Source organism: Oryctolagus cuniculus, chromosome 15 (assembly GCF_964237555.1).
Source record: "Oryctolagus cuniculus chromosome 15, mOryCun1.1, whole genome shotgun sequence".
In the NCBI taxonomy this organism is placed as follows: domain Eukaryota; kingdom Metazoa; phylum Chordata; class Mammalia; order Lagomorpha; family Leporidae; genus Oryctolagus; species Oryctolagus cuniculus.
Window position 1 is genome coordinate 6,832,102 of NC_091446.1, and position 15,434 is coordinate 6,847,535.

Here is a 15,434-nt window from a genome sequence, read left to right on the forward strand (position 1 = left end):
GCATTTTCTCATCGAAGCTGGGACACCGCGCAGGGGAAGGCTGGGGCGGGCGCCATGCTGGGCTGGGCGCATGGTCTGGGCCCTCCCAAGTGCCCGCCGCCCCTGCCTGAAGACGCAGGTGCAGCCGGCAGGGACGTCCGCGCAGCAGTCAGGGCTCCCGTCCCCCACGTCAGAGGGCTGGGTCTGAGTCCCAGCTCCGCTCCCCCTTCCAGCTTCCTGCCAGTGCACACCTTGGGCGGCAGCTGGTGACACTGCAAGTCCCTGGGCCCCTGCCAGCCGGTGGGAGACCTGGGCCGGGTTCCTGGCTCAGCCCTGGCTGTCGTGGGCATTAGAGCAGTAAACCAGCAGACGGGCAGTCTTCTGTGCCCGTCTCTCGCTCTGCCTCAAGGAAATAATAAGAGGAACCTGCGCGAGTTCCACCCGCCAGCACCCACGGCTTCCCAGGCCAGGGCCCGGCCCGCCTCAGCCTGCGGGGACCCCGGTGTTCAACCTGGACCGAAGGCGGCCAGGGAGATGCAGGCAGGGTGTCACTGCCCCCTCCTCCTGGGCCTCTGCTGCAGACCCTGGAGCCCTCGGGAGCTTCGGGTTGTGCGTGGGTGAGATGGGGGAGGTGGGCCCCACACAGCCCTTTGAGGCACACTGGGCCCAGGGCTACGTCTGGGTGGGCCCAGGAACTTCAAGGTGGGGCAGGCGCGCCTCCACCCCTCTCCTCCTGGCACCTGCTCTGCTGGGCTCCAGGTCTCTGCAGCAGAGGCCCCCGGGGGAGCCCGCCCTCCCAGGGAAAGGTGTGGGGCAGGGCTGGGCTGCCGTGGGGAAGGGGCTGGAGAGGGTGTGGAGGCAGGGCCCCCCCTTACCCCGGGCTCCTGGGGGAGTCACTTCCCCTCGCTGCACCTCCAAGTATTTATCTGTAAAATAACAGCCACCGCTTGGCTGGGCCCATGGCTCCTCCGCTCTCTGCCCAACAAGGCGTGGGTCCGCAGCCCACCCCCCAGCAGCAGCGCCAAAGCGGCCTCTCGGCTCATCTCCGACACCCATCGCCTGCCTTCCTGCAGAGGGCGCTGTGCAGGGGAGCTGCCCTCCAGCCCCTCCAGCTGACGGCCTGTGGTGCCAGTGACACTTGGCGGGCCAGTGGCCTCTCGTCCTAATGAGACTCGGCCTTGGGGCTGGTGCTGTGGCGCAGCGGGTCAACAGCAGTGCCTGCATCCCATATGGGCACCAATCCAAGACCTGGCTGCTCCACTTCCGATCCAGCTCTCTGCTGTGGCCTGGGAAAGCAGTAGAAGTTGGCCCAAGTCCTTGGGTCCCTGCACCCGTGTGGGAGACCTGGAAGAAGCTCCTGGCTCCCGGCTTCGGATCAGCCCAGCTCCAGCCACTGTGGCCATTTGAGGAGTGAACCAGCGGAAGGAAGACCTCTCTGTCTCTGTCTCTGTCTCTGTCTGCCTCTGTTCCGGGCGCTCTCTCACCTGCTTTGACAGGTGGCACCCGGCCGCTCTCGTGGTGGGTGCGGGGAGAAACAGCCCTCAGGCTCGCCCTTGAGCTGAGCGACCTTGAAGCCTGGAACGCGGTGAGGTGCCAGTCTGGGTCCAGGGACCTGGAGGCAAAGCTGCTGCCGCCTTGGTCCAGAAAGCCCCACTTACCGCCCGCCCCCAGGCCTCCAGGCGCTCGGCAGCCCTGCTCCACCTTGTTGGGGTGAGGGTAGGAGACCCTGCTCAGACCCCACCCTTGGCCCTCCCTGCCAGTCAGAGCCCAGTCGAAAGCAGTGGTCCAAGGCTGTTTATTGTTAGTTTGCTCCTGCACGTGCCAGCTGCAGCGGCCAGCACGCGTCCCCGCAGGAAGGAGGCAGCCCCAGCACTGGTCCCAGTCCTGGCCTGTGAGGGGGGCGGGGCCGGGCTGCAGGGGGCTGATACAGAGGCAGTGGCCAAAGGGTCTCTGAACCCCATCAGGCGGCGCCCGCGGCAGGTGCAAGCGACAGGGACTCGGGGACTCGGGGTGCTCCCAGCCCAGAGGGAAGCCAGCAGGTCTCCCTCAGGCGCCACTGCCGGGAGGGAACACAGGGGCTGGGGCTCAGAATGGCAGAGGGCAGGGAGGAGGGTCTTGGACGCGGCCGGAGGGAGGGGTGGGTGGGAGGGGCGCATCACTCGTGTGCATGCTGCAGCAGCAGGTCCACGGCCTCTGCCAGGTTGTCCACATACCCATCGGCTTGCACTTCCGGGTGGTGCTCGTCACTGGGCCTGGAGAGCAGGGCGGCAGGTTAGTCCAGGACGCCCCTTGTGGCTACAGTGACGCGCCCCAGCCTGGCACACGGGCCCGCCTGACCGAGGACCCCCGCCCAGGCCTCTACCCTCTGTCCCCTGGGCTCCCAGGACCTGGGCACCAGGTAGGCGCTCCTCCTGCAGAGCCAGCCCCTCATGTAGCCACGGCTTCCTGGGGGCAGGGGGCAGGACACGCACTCCCGGCCCTGCCTTCGCGATCACAAGCAAACGGGAGCCCGTGCACCCGAGGCCTGCTCGGCCCTGTGGGGATCCTGCGGCCCAAGGCCGGGAGGAAGGTGGGAGGAGTCTGCTCCGGCTCCTCCTCAGGCTGGACCCGGGGCCGGGAGGACCAGTGTGTGTCGCTGCCACCCCGAGCGGGGCCCGGCGGCCTGCACAACTGCCTGTGCCCCGCCCGGGCAGCGCACGCCCACAGGGTCTTCTTGGGTGGCCACGAGCTCTCTGGGGGGAGGGGTACTGGGGTGCAGCCTGCAGCCCACGTCTGAGTGCCAGCCCAAGTCCTGGCAGCTCCGCATCTCACCCAGCTCCTGCACCTGCGCCTGGGCCGCAGCTGGTAGCTCAAGCGCCTGAGCCCCTGCCGGCCACGCGGGAGACCCGCATGGAGTTCCCGGCTCCTGGCCTCAGCCTCACCCAGCCCCGCCATGGCAGCCATTTGCAGAGTGCACCAGTGGCCGGAAGACTCGTCTCTGACTCCCTCTCTGTCATTCTGTCTTTCAAATACATAAATCTTTGAAAGAAAAAATATGTCCAGCTTTTTTTTTTTAAGTCATTCGGTCCAAAAAAATGGCTAAATACTCATGCAGGCTTGAAGCAGGCCATGCCAAGGGCCCCTCTGAGGCCCTGGTCCCCGCCCAGGGGAGGGACAAGGACAAGGACGGGGACATCCACTGGCCGGAGCCTCTTATGGACTCAGGGCTCCCACCAGGACAGCCAGTCCGGAGCAGGCGGGATGGGGGCAGTCAGGTGCCGGCCTCCACTGGCAGCCTGGCCTCTGGGACGGGTTGGGGGACCCCTCCCTCAGAGCGCCCCCACCCCCAGAGTCTGTGGAAACAAGAAAGCCACCCGCCTGCCTCCCACCCAACAGTGGACCAGGCTGCCATGGTGATGGGCCAGCAGGGGGCGCTGGCAACGCAGGGGCCCAGACAAAGGCAGACCAGGCCTCCAGTGCCACCTCCAACCCCCTGTGGCGACGCTGGCTCATCCGTCCCCGGCTGCCTCCCTCAAGGACACCGTCAAAACTACGAGTGGGGTGGAGTTCAGAGCCCCCCAACCCAGAGACACCTTCGCCCGTGAGAGCCACACAAGTGGGCTGTCGGGGCGCACGCCACCAGGGACGGGAGAGCCAGCTCTGTCTTCCTGCCCTGTGGCCTCTGGGGGCGCTCCCCTCCCCACTTCATGGCTGGGGGCAGGGCCGAGCTATCTGAGCCTCACCCCTGCTGAGCCGTCCTCAGCTGGAAGCACCCAGCCTCTCCTGCAGGAGGAGTTCGCTGGCCCGGGGGCTTTGAGCACTGAGGGGTAAACTGAGGCCAGGCAAAGGGCTTACTCAAGGTCTCATCACCCCTCCCCCTCCCAAAGCCACAGAACCCGGTCTGCCGGCGGGCATAGCCGCCACCGCTGTGCTCCTGAGCCCCATGGGGCACCTGCCATGGCTCACCCTGCATCCCTCACCCCTGCAGTTCACACACAGCAGGGGGGCCCTGCAAGGCATCTGGGACACAAGAGGGGGAGCTTCCCGAGGGGCTGGTGGTGTCCCGGGAAGGGCACCCCAGAGCAACAGGCTCTGGGCACCTGCCCCGCTGCAGCTGTCACACCCCGAGACTCCCACAGGTTCACACAGATACAGGGTCTCCCTCCCTCCCTGTGCCTCTGGGCCTGGCCTCCCCAGGAACCACACAGGGCCTCCTGTAGGGGGCAGGGGAGAGAAGCCCTCCCTCGGTGGGCGTGGCAGAGGGGCCTGGGCTGGCCCTGACCTCTCTGACCTCTCTGTGACCTTGAGCAGGGAGCCACCTGTGAGCCTCCTTCTCTCACCTAGAGAGTGGAGCTGTGAGGGGCCCCTCCCCCAGCTCGGAGGATGCAGCTGGCACCAGGCGTGGCCCCAGCAGGGGGACGGCAGGTGCTCGAGTGGGTGGGCAGATAAGGACAGCGCGAGATCCCTCGGGCAGGTGGCCGTGGACACGGCAGACAGTCTGGTGGCTGACTGAACGGGCCTGCTCGTGACCAGGGTCCTCACGGGGCTCTGGCTCCCAGAGGACACCTGCCCTGGGCTTGCTCTCTGGAGAGCACGTGGCCAGGTCCTGAGGCCCAACTGTCTCCTCGGGCTCTGGCCAGAACACGGAGGCTGGGCGCCCAGGCAGGCCACCAGGCAAGTCCCGGCAGCCGACCTGCAGCCCCTGTGCCAGGAGAGTGATGACACGGGCCACTCCGCAGGCCTCTGGGACAGAGGAGGCAGCCTGGGTCCCCTGGGGCCTCGCCACGGGCTGGACGCGCCCAGGGACCTGGGACCGACAAAGCAGCCGCTCAGACGGTGAGTGGCCTTCACCACCTGGACTTGAGGCTGGAGCTGCCTGGTCCAGGCCCCCTGGGAGCCAGCGGCCTGGCCTGGATTCACCCTTTGGCAGCTGGCGGCCGAGCAGCAGAGCCCCGGCACTGTGAGCACCTGGTGTGCGCTCAGCCTGGAGAGGGCAGCCCAGCCCCGCAGCGTGGATTCCAAGCGCCAAGAGGCCCCAGAAGTTGACCTGCGCCCGCCCCTCTCCCTCCAGGCCCTGTGGGGGAAGGAAGACACCGCCGTCCAGCCCAGTCAGCCCTGAGACCTGTTCACAGGGCTGCTCCAAACTTTCCCTGGGTGGCCCAGGAACACGGGGGGGTTCAGAGGGGGCCCCCAGTTCCTCCCTGGTGCTCAGCTTGGCCCTTGATGGTCCCGGGTGGCTGGGGTCCCACTATTTCAGGGCCTAGGGCATCAAACTCCCCGGCGACAGGTGAAGAAACCCGGGCCAGGGCCATGGAAGGGTCCCCGGGAGCTCCACGCGGCAGAGCGCGCTGGTCCCGGATCCCCTGTCCTGGAGCTCTCCCGTGTCACGGTCCCCACGCTGGTGGGCCAGGCTGCCCTTTGCCGGATGCTGCTTAGGGGCCCGTGCGTGGAGCTCTGGTTCCAGGGAAGGGACGGTCTGAGCTTAGCGCCGTGCAGCCGCCACCGGCTCGCAGGGCTCCAGGGAAAGACCCAGGACGAGCCCCTCTGAGGGAGTGGTCGGTCCAGTGGGCTCTCAGCACACCCAGCCCAACGTCCAGAGTGGAGACGCCCCGCCCCGTTGCGAGGACTGGGCCCTGGCCAGGCCACCCACGGCGGCAGAGGGGCGCGCCCACACCAGGACACGCGCATGGCAGTGGAATGCGCACCATGGCGGCAGACGTGCCCACGGCACCGGGACGCACCCGCACCCACGTATACACAGCGGCGGCTGCGAGGCCCGACTCCTGGTCACAGACCCAACCGAGAGGCACAAGCGTGTCTCCATTGTCTGTCTCTGAGGACCCCAGACGAAGCAGCGCGGAGACTGCGCCCGCCTGAGATGGAAGGGACTCGGGGCGCAGGCGCGCTGGGGAGGACCGGGGGGGGCAACATGGGAGCACACGCGAGGGGACCCACGCATGGCCAGTGTGAGCTCAGGGACGCGTGGCGCCCGAGAGGAGCCCTGCCCGGGAGGGCTGCTTCAGTCTCCACTATCGTTGTTTTTACAGCCTCCCGGTGGCCTAGAAGGGCAGCGTCGTATTTATAGGAGACTCGCAGGAAGAGGGGGGCTCCATACCACAGCGAGGAAGACCCGAAACACCCGCAACAGAGGCCTGGGGTTCTGAGCCAAAAACAAAACTGAACTGAACGAGCCCAGCGTTCCCTGGCAGCCAAAGCGAAAAGGGGAACTCTGCAGGTTGCACCGGGGAAGACGGTCGGGGAGGCTCGGGAAGGGCCAGGAGGGGAGGGCCACGGGCCCAGCAGGGGCTCTGCAGCAGCTCAGAGGCTGCTCCTCCCAGAGTGCAGGCCCCTGACCCTCTGCTGTGGCGCCTGTTACGTGGCTCCAAGACGGCCAGCCGGGCCCGGTGCCCTGTCCTCCCAGCACCTGGCGAGCCAGCCACGCAGTGTCGGGCTCGGGTGTGCTCGCTCCTGTGCGGCAGCCTTGTCGCCGCTTGCCAGGAGGGGGGCTAGGTGGCCCTGGGCTCTCCCCTCCCCTGCCTCCTACAGGAGACAGAAGCAGCCGCAGGCCTGGGGTGGGCTGGCAGGGCTCCGGCTGGCCACAAAGTCCCAGGAGTCAGGCAGGCGGGGTTTCCAAGCCCGCGTCTAACAAGCCGCACTGCAGGAGTTTAGCGTTAGCTCCAACACTGCACACACCCTGTCTCTGAGGACGCCCCTGGGAGGGGGGCCCTCCTCATCTCCAGGACCCGGCCCCTCCGGCCCCCCCCACGTTGCAGGGTGACCCCAGGAGCCCATGTGGTGGCCCAGAGGGCCTGAGCGGTTCACGTGGAGAGGAAGAGGCAGGCCTGTCCTCCTCAAACCAGACGAGAAACCAAACACCTTAACGCCAGCGCCGAGCGCCAGCGCCCTGTGCCGAGGGTCCCGACTGACGGCCTGTCACTTCCTAACTGAACTGAGGGCACTCGTGGGCCCCTCACAGAGGGAGGCAGTGACCCCAGGGGCCGACAGGGACCCGGGTGCAGGGCTGTAGCGGCTTCCACACATCCCCACCCAGCCCTGAGCGAGCCCTCCTGAGGCCGGCTGCCGTGGGCACTGCGGTTCACGGGTTACCCCCACCCCGCCGGGACAGGGGCCGCGGCCGTGCCGGGCGGCATCACGCGGCTCCAGTCACAGAGGACGGGCGCTGTGCTCTGGAGAAAGTGGGCGTGGACTGCATTTCTGTGCGCCCTCAGTACGTGTATCTTAATTCCATCTTTCCACAAACTTCTATTTGAGAGATGGAGGGAAGGAGAGGAGAGATCTTGCATCTGCTGGCGCACTTCCCAAATACCTGGGACCACCGAGCCTGGGCGGGGGCCAACGCAGAGCTGGGACCCAATCCAGGTCTCCCATGTGGGCGGCAGGGACCCAAGGACTTGAGTCAACACTGCTGCCTCCCAGGGCCTGCAGTCAGGAGCCGCAGCTGGGAACTGAACTCAGATCCTCAGGTGTGGGATGTGAGCGCCTCAACCCCTGGGCTAAATGCCCACCTCGACAAACACTGTGGAGCCCCTGGGCGGCAAGCTGAGGGCTGTTGGACTGGTGATGTTAACATCCACAGCGAGGGGCTGGTGCTGTGGCTCAGCAGGTTAAAGGCCCAGCCCGCAGTGCCGGCATCCCACGTGGGTGCCTGTTTGAGTCCCGGCTGCTCCTCTTCTGATCCAGCTCCCTGCTAACGTGCCTGGGAAAGCAGTGGAGGACGGCCCGTGTTCAGGCCCCTGCGCCCATGTGGAGACCCGGAAGAAGCTCCTGGCTTCGTTCTGGCTCACTCCTGGCTGTTGCAGCCATTTGGGGAGTGAATCAGCAGGTGGAAGACCTCTCTCTGCCTCTCAAACAAATAAATAAATCTTAAAAAAAAAAAAAAAAAAAAAAAAGATCCACAGAGAGCAGCAAGTTCGAAGCCCAGTCCAGGCATCTTTCCTAACTGCAGACTGGCCCGTGTGCAGACTTAGCGTGGGCTGTGGCCCACAGCTTTGCTGAACCCAAGAGGAGCGACAGGGATGACAAGGTCACGGCAGTGCTGCTGCCAGCAGAAAGGGAGGCGATGGCGGGTCCTAGCGCAGTGCACCTGCCCCGCACAGCTGTGGCCAGGAGGAGGGCAGGCGCCTGCCTGACACACCCGCGGGCACAGGAGCGAGCTGCGGGGAGCCGGGACAGAGGGGTGCAGGCGCCAACCCTGGGGGCTCCCGGGGGCCATGGCAGCGCTGCATGGGGACATACACAGCAGGGCTCCTGGTGCTGCATGCCTGCGGCCCCACGGGCAGGACTGACGAGGCAGCAAGGTCAAGGTCATCCTCCAGTCCAGCAGACCCAAGGCCTGGCAGCTCGCCAGCTGTGGGACGGTGCCTACAGGCCAGTCTAGAGCCAAATACCGGGTGGGCACGGCAAATGCCACCTGCTCTGCAGACCGTGTCAGTCAAGTACAGGGCAAGGCCGGCCCAGGTCAGCCCAGGTCAACCCAGGTATCCTTGGGGCTGTGGCTCCTGCACCACGGTCCCTCACAGCAGCTGGACATAGGCCTCCTGCCCAGCCACCCGCCACACGCAGGTGTCACGTGAGTCCCTCTGGACAGAGCCCCCAGGGGCCAGCCAGTCAGCATCCATGGTGGCCTCCCCCTGGGGAGTCATCACATCCCATCCCGGCTGGGGGGTGCGGGATCAGCTGCACATGTGGGGGGGGGGGGGGCTGGGCTCAGATCCCAGGGCCGGACACAGTCAGAAGGGGAAAAGCCCTCACACCCGACAGCTGGGGGTCTTTGGGTTGCAACCCTTCAGGGCTCACATCGGGGCACAGGCTACACCCGAGAGGTGACCAGAGCCTGGCCCTGGGCAGATGCCGACCCCCTACCCACAGGCACGTCAGGGCCTGTGTGCCCAAGGGGCTCCAAACCTGCCTGTACTTACACTACAGGGCCCAGGAGGGGCCGTGCTCATCCACTCTGTCTACAGACAGGGAAACTGAGGCACGAACCAGGGGCCCCAGCAAACCTGCAGGTGGCCAGAGCATCAGCTACGGGCCAGGCATCGGCACCTTGCAAATCCACGAAGCGGCCCAGGGAGGGGGCATTCATTTGAGCCGTGGGGGCCACCAACCCCACAGTGGGCCCACCGCGCCTGCAGGGACCCCATCAAGCTGCCCCAGCTCCCGTGGGCCCACTGCGCCTGCAGGGACCCCACCAAGCCGCCCCGGCTCCCGCGGGCCCACTGTGCCTGCAGGGACCCCACCAAGCTGCCCCGGCTCCCGCAGGCCGCTGTGCCTGGGGCGGCCCCAGATGGACCCCATTTCCTTCAGCTGCCTCTCTGGCGTTGCTGCAGGACCGCCACTCAAGGTCGCTTTGACTTGCTGTAGCCCCTGAGAGGCCACAGACCGGCCCCCATCAGCCTGCCCTGTGGCCGTCAGAAAGGCTGGGAAGTGGCTGCAGCAGCCCCAGAGCGCCGCCGGCTGTGTGGGGGGCACACGATGGCGACTGGGGCCCAGGTTCCCAGGAAGGCGTGGGAGGGACAAGCAACTGGGGCTGTCGGGGACAGCGGCAGCCAGGGGGCAGCGGCAAGGCTCGGGCTCGGCACCAGCGGCTCCCTCTCCCCTCAACCTTCTCAGCCCAGCTCCCAGCCGGCGACCACTGAACCTCACCGTCTGTGCTGGGCTCTGGGGTGCTGGGGTTCACAAGCCACAGGGCTGTGTGGACGAGGCGATGCCACCTCCTCCCCAGGGTGCCAAGGGGCCGACATCCCGGGGAGCTGGCCCTGACGCCATCGACAGTGCTATCCTGCCTGGGGGAGACAGGCAGCCAGGCCCAGCCTCGCTGCAGGGCACGGACAGGCTTTGCTTCATGGTGTCACGTCCCGCAGGGCTCACGCCCCTCACCCTAGCCATCTGGTTTCCTGCTGTTACTTGTTTTTCCAGGTAAGCTTGCATGCTGACTCAGCCGGTGCGTGTTATGGGGGCGGGGGGGGGGGGAGGAGGAGGGCAGGTGGACGTGCTGGTCCCTAAACAAAGGTCTTCAGCAGGCGGGGTCAGTCCTGCTCCTCAGACGCACGCGAGTGGGCTGGAAACGCTGTCGCTCGGCTCTGGGAGGCCCAGGGCAGAGAGGCGAGGACGGCGCTGTCTGCTGCCCACTGCAGCCACAGACCTGGGGTGCAGCTAAAACAGCACCAAGAGGGGAATGCATAGCACTGAGACGAGAAGGCAGGAAGCTGATACCCACCATCTGCCTAAGCTCCCACCCCAAGAAACCAGACCAGAACCAACCCAAAGTCGGCAGCGGAAGGGCTGACTCGGGAGTCGGCACAGCCTGCAGGGCCTTGAGCAAGTCCCCTCCGCTCTCCGGAGCTCAGCGTCCACCCTGCCTCTACTGTAGCTTGCGTTTCCAGAGGAACCTGGCGAAAGCGGGGGTGGGAGTCAGGCTGCCCTCCCAGCCTCTTCCACCAGGGGGCAGCACAGACCCCGCCCTGAGAGCCCCCAGGCTCGGACCCACCTCCCGGCGAAGCCCACTGTGCTGGGTCTTTGCTTCCCGTAAGCCCTCCGCGGGCGGACACGCAGGCGCGGGATCTTCCCTCCTGGCCCCCGCTCCCCCGTCACGCACAGGCCGGGAGCGGCCCTTCACGCCCACCAGCCAGGTCTGCTCCGTGACCACCCTGCCCCCACCTCTCCTTGCACACAGCCAGCCTGGGAGAGGGCATTCCTCCTGCTGGGACTATGGACATGGGACAGAAAGGTCGGTGGCCCCAGGCAAGGCCTCTCAGGCCTGGTCAAGAAGCAGGAAGCCTGTCTCGGCAAGGCAGCCAGGAGACGAGAGGGCGCCCTTCCTGGGGTGGAGGGCCTGGCCGGGGCCGGCAGCCCACTCGTCCCTGGGTTTGTGCACGGTGGTGCCCTGGTCTGTGTTTGGTGGGCAAGGAGGCCGGCTCAGGAAGGGGCTGTCACCTCCCACGAGTCTCAGGGCAGGCAGACAGCAATGCTGGGCCACGCCGGGGCTCGGTGGGGACTGTGGGGCCGAGGAGGCCCAGGCAGACAGGACCGATGCCATCCTGGCCTCCTGCACCTTCTGTCCTGGGGTTGCCCAGTCCTGTCCTAGTGTGGGGGGCACGGGCTGGGTGGGGGCTGTGGGCATCCCCTACAGGGGGCACAGAGTGGCTGTCCTAAGGCCCCTGGAGACGCTCACCGCGGCAGCTGCCTGCTCAGCAGGTCTCAGAGCTGTGGGTCGGGGGTGCCCTTGGCCACCAGAAAGGCCCCTCCTACCCTGACACAGGCACACACTCCCTGGGCTCCAGGACACACAGGCCAAGTCCAGAGCAGACTCAGCGCCCTCCGCCCACTGCAGGGAAAGGGTGGGAAGAGGATTATTAACCGCGATGAGCAGAGGTGGGGACGGCAGTGAGGCCACGGCCCAAGTGGGAGGTGCCTGTGGCCTCGCAGGGGGCCACATGTGGCAGCCACGTCCTGGCAGCCGGCTGCGTTCCTGGGCCAAGGCCAGCTCTGCAATGCTTTCTCCACCATCTCCCACCCCTGCCAGGGCCGGAGGACGGACGGACGGACGGAGACAGACAGACGGGGAGAGCACGAGTCTGACCTGGAAGGAGCCGCCAAGCTGGCCCCGCTCCTGTGTGGGAAGCATGACGGGGTAAACCTGCGGAAGCAGCCGACTGCACGGCTGTTTTCCTAAGGGGGGAGGGGGGGTGAGGTGGAAAGAACTTTCCTGAAAGGACTTGGCCTTGGAACATGAAGTCCGATGACGGGCCTGGCAGGCGGACAGCCCCTGAGCCCGCCAGTCTGAGGCGCCGAGGGCCCAGCGGCCGACAGCATCAGGAATAAGGGATGCATTCACAGCCAGCCGGGCGCGGGGCCGCTGCACGCAGGCGCCTGCAGACCAGAGGGGCCGCGGTGGTGGGCGTCGCGGGGATGCAGGCCGGCCTGGGGCACGTAAGGTCCTGCCCTGGTCAGGAGAACAAGGACGGACCGGGGACGGACTCAGGGGCCAAGGACGGCTGACAGTTAAGGCTGGAGTCGGGGGGGCCCTGCCTGGCTCTGGGACCCTCCCTGGGAGCCTGGGAGCCCCGCAGGAGGGTGAGCCCGCATTATTTCGTCACAGCCGAAATCTCCATCTAGCTGCTGGCTCAAGAGCCCTAATGCACACCCTGCTCAGCCCCGAAGTGAGCGGCTCGTGTGCGGAGAGAGGAGGAGCCAGGGCGCAGGCTCCGTATGCGGCAGCAGCCCCAGCCGCCTTCGCCATCCCTCGGATCTCAGCCGCGCTGGCAGGAGCAGGTGCCTGGCACCTCCGCCCCTGAGGGAGGCCGCAAAGCTCCCGCTGCACACACAGGTCACGGCAGAAGCCTGCTGGCTTCCGTGGCATCAGGGCAGAGTGCTTGTCTGCCGCCCTGCTGGGAAGCCTAGACACTGCGGTCATGACCACACTCCACCGGCCACATGGCTGGTGCTCATCGCTAGGCCCCTCCTTCCTCAGCTCCCTGCCCCCTGCTGAGGGTGACCCAGGCCCTTCCAAGCGCCCCCCACCCCAGGAGCAGCTAGCAACCGGTGGGACATGGCCCGTCACCCTGGGAAAGGCCGCTGTGCCGCATCGCGGGATCTCTGAGCAGCCCGAGCCCAGGGCCCGGGGCCTTTGTGTATGTGTGTTTGTGAAACCTTGTAGCGGCTTAACCTGCTCTGCCACAGCACTGCCCCTGTAATTCTTTTAAAATTAAAAAGCACAGGCAGGCATGAGGTAGCAGTTAAGATGCCGCCTGGGAGACCCACGTCCCACTGTGCAGCGCCTGGGTCTGGGTGACCCAGCTCCCTGCTGATAATGTGCACCCTGCGAGGCAGCACTGAGGGCCCAAGTGCTTGGGTCCCTGCCACCCACATGGCAGGCCTGGACTGAGCTCCGGGCTCCTGGCTGCAGCCTGGCCCGGCCCCAGCTGTCGCAGGCACTCGGAGACTGGACCAGAGGATGGAAGGTCTTTGTCCTCTCCTTCTCTGCCCTTCAAACGCATTTGTGAAAAGGCTGTATGTGATGACATTTTAAAAGCACAGGTGACTGCAGACAGAAACCTGAAGACCAGCTGGCCCCTGTGCCCGCCTGGGAGGGGGACACAGGCTGTGCCCACGGCGGCCTCCGGGGCCCCCACCCTCAACTCGCGCCCACTCACAGGTGGGACCTCCTTAGCCTTTCACTCTCCCTACTTACACAGCACTTGGGCAGGGTGGGCACTGGGGCAGGCGGCACTGCCAGGTTGGGCACTGGGGCAGGCAGCACTGGGGCAGGGGTGGGCACTGGGGCAGGCGGCACTTGGGCAGGGCGGGCACTGGGGCAGGTGGCACTTGGGCAGGGTGGGCACTGGGGCAGGCGGCACTTGGGCAGGGTGGGCGCTGCGGCAGGCGGCACTTGGGCAGGGTGGGCGCTGGGGCAGGCGGCACTTGGGCAGGGGTGGGCACCGGGGCAGGCGGCACTTGGGCAGGGTGGGCGCTGCGGCAGGCGGCACTGCCAGGTTGGGCACTGGGGCAGGCAGCACTTGGGCAGGCGGCACTTGGGCAGGGTGGGCACTGGGGCAGGCGGCACTTGGGCAGGCGGCACTTGGGCAGGGTGGGCGCTGCGGCAGGCGGCACTTGGGCAGGGTGGGCGCTGCGGCAGGCGGCACTGCCAGGTGGAGCCTGGGTTCAGCACGGCTGCTCAGTCCAGCTCTGCTGGGGTCTGGCACCCCCATTACCACAGAGCTGGCAGTCCATGCTCCAGCGTCACCCCCACTCCGGGTGGGGTCTGTGGGCTCCGCAGCCAGCCTGAGACCCCTGAGCAAACAGTTCTTAGCTTTTTTTTTTTTTTTTAAACAGAGAGTGGGTTTCAGCCACACTTGAGAGTGAACAGCCAGAGCAAAGGCCACGGAGGCAGATGCGGAGGGGACAGAGCAGCGCAGGGCTCCGTGGGGGCGTGGCCGGGATGCCGGCTGAGTTGCAAGGCCTGGCCTCCAAGGCGGCAGAGGACAGAGGGGCAACCGAGTCAGGAAGGCAGAGAAGTGTTTACGTGGAACCCGGCAGCTGAAGGTGGAGGCGCAGGGGCCGGCGTCAGAGAAAAGGAGGCGACACTGGCTGCTGGCTGAGCCCCCAGGGAACTCCCCATGCCACGCCCCCTGAGGGCCCCTCCCTGTGGTTCCGGGGTCCGGGCAGCCTGTGAGCCCTGGTGAGGCTGCCCGGGTGTCCAGAGATCAGGAGCAGCTCGTGGAGGCGCCTCTGGGGACCTGGCTTCCTGAAGGGGAGGGGATCCCCCCAACAATGAGCATTTCTGAAAGGGTCGGAGGGCGGTGCTGGGGTCGGGGGGCGGTGCTGGGGTCTGAGGGCGGTGCTGGGGTCGGAGGGCGGTGCTGGGGAATATTCTGGATCACGTTCCTGCTGGGGACGTTTCTCAGGGCACGGGGACGCCTTTGCCCCATCTGCACCCCACGTGGAAAGCCCTCTGCTCCCCGTCCCCCACTCTGCATGGCCGCGGTGACCAAGGCCCCTGAGTGGTACCCACGTGGTCTCCTCTCTCGGGGCCTCGGGACCACAGCTGTGCTCGAGTACGGGGGACCGAGCTGGGGTGCACACTGCCGACCCCCACTCACCCCAGATGGGTCATGAGACCCCGCACAGGTTAAGCAGCTGCGTAGCTGGCTGGGGCCGGCTGGCCAGGGCTGAACGACTGTCCGCAAGGTCACGGTCAGCGACAGGAGAGCTGTTCAGTCAGCCCTAATGGGAGGTGGCAGACACGGCCCCCCGAGCATGCCACTCACACCCGGTGACCCCCAAGTTCCTCCTAGAACAGTTCTCAGAGGGACCCACATGCCTGCAGATAAGTAACCATGTTCACACGTGCGAGACAGGGCCGGTACACCCGTTACGGCTGGCCCAGGCGCTCCCTGGTTGAACGAGCATACCTTTAACTTAGATTTTCCGAGAGCTGTGGCAGCGCGTGGCCCTCCCCCACCTGCGGCCCCCTTGCCCTCACCGCTTCCTCCCCTGCGGTGGGCTGTGCACCTGCATTCCTCCAGACTCGGCTCAAACCTCGCCTCCTCCAGGAAGCCTCTCCAGGCCTTCCGGACACTGCCAGTGCTGTGTGCTGAGCTGGGTCTCTCTCTCCCCCATGGGGCCCTCCTGGCTGTGGCTGAGGGGAGGGCTACTCTCCCTGACCTCTGCTCCCCTCCCATGAAGGGGCACGCTGTGGGAGCCTGCAGGCCTTTCTCTCCGCCAGCCCCAGGCCTCAAGCAAGAGGCAGAGCAGACGCCTCAGTGCCCTCTCTCTCCCCGTCTCTCATCCGAACGCAAAGGAAGCAAAGCAAGGAGCCTGCACCAAGCAGCTGGGGGGCAGGAGAGGGGGAGGTGGGCCGTCAGGGTCCACCTGCTGCACCACCTGTGACTTCGGCACGCTGGCCTTGAGCTTGCCCAAGAAAAACAGTCTGACGTGTTGTTTTAAAAACATGT

At 66.5% G+C, this 15,434-nt stretch overlaps 1 protein-coding gene across 2 annotated transcripts in view; it reads right to left on the reverse strand.

The window, feature by feature from the left end:
* Positions 1-1,758: 1,758 nt before the first annotated feature.
* Positions 1,759-15,434, reverse strand: part of LHPP (phospholysine phosphohistidine inorganic pyrophosphate phosphatase) — a 108,273-nt gene continuing 94,597 nt past the window's right edge. For both annotated transcript variants that reach the window (XM_051833540.2, XM_002722150.5), the window contains one exon: positions 1,759-2,231. In XM_051833540.2, coding sequence (XP_051689500.2) covers positions 2,223-2,231 — 9 coding nt within the window. In that variant the 3' untranslated portion in view covers positions 1,759-2,222. The remainder of the gene's footprint in view (positions 2,232-15,434) is intronic.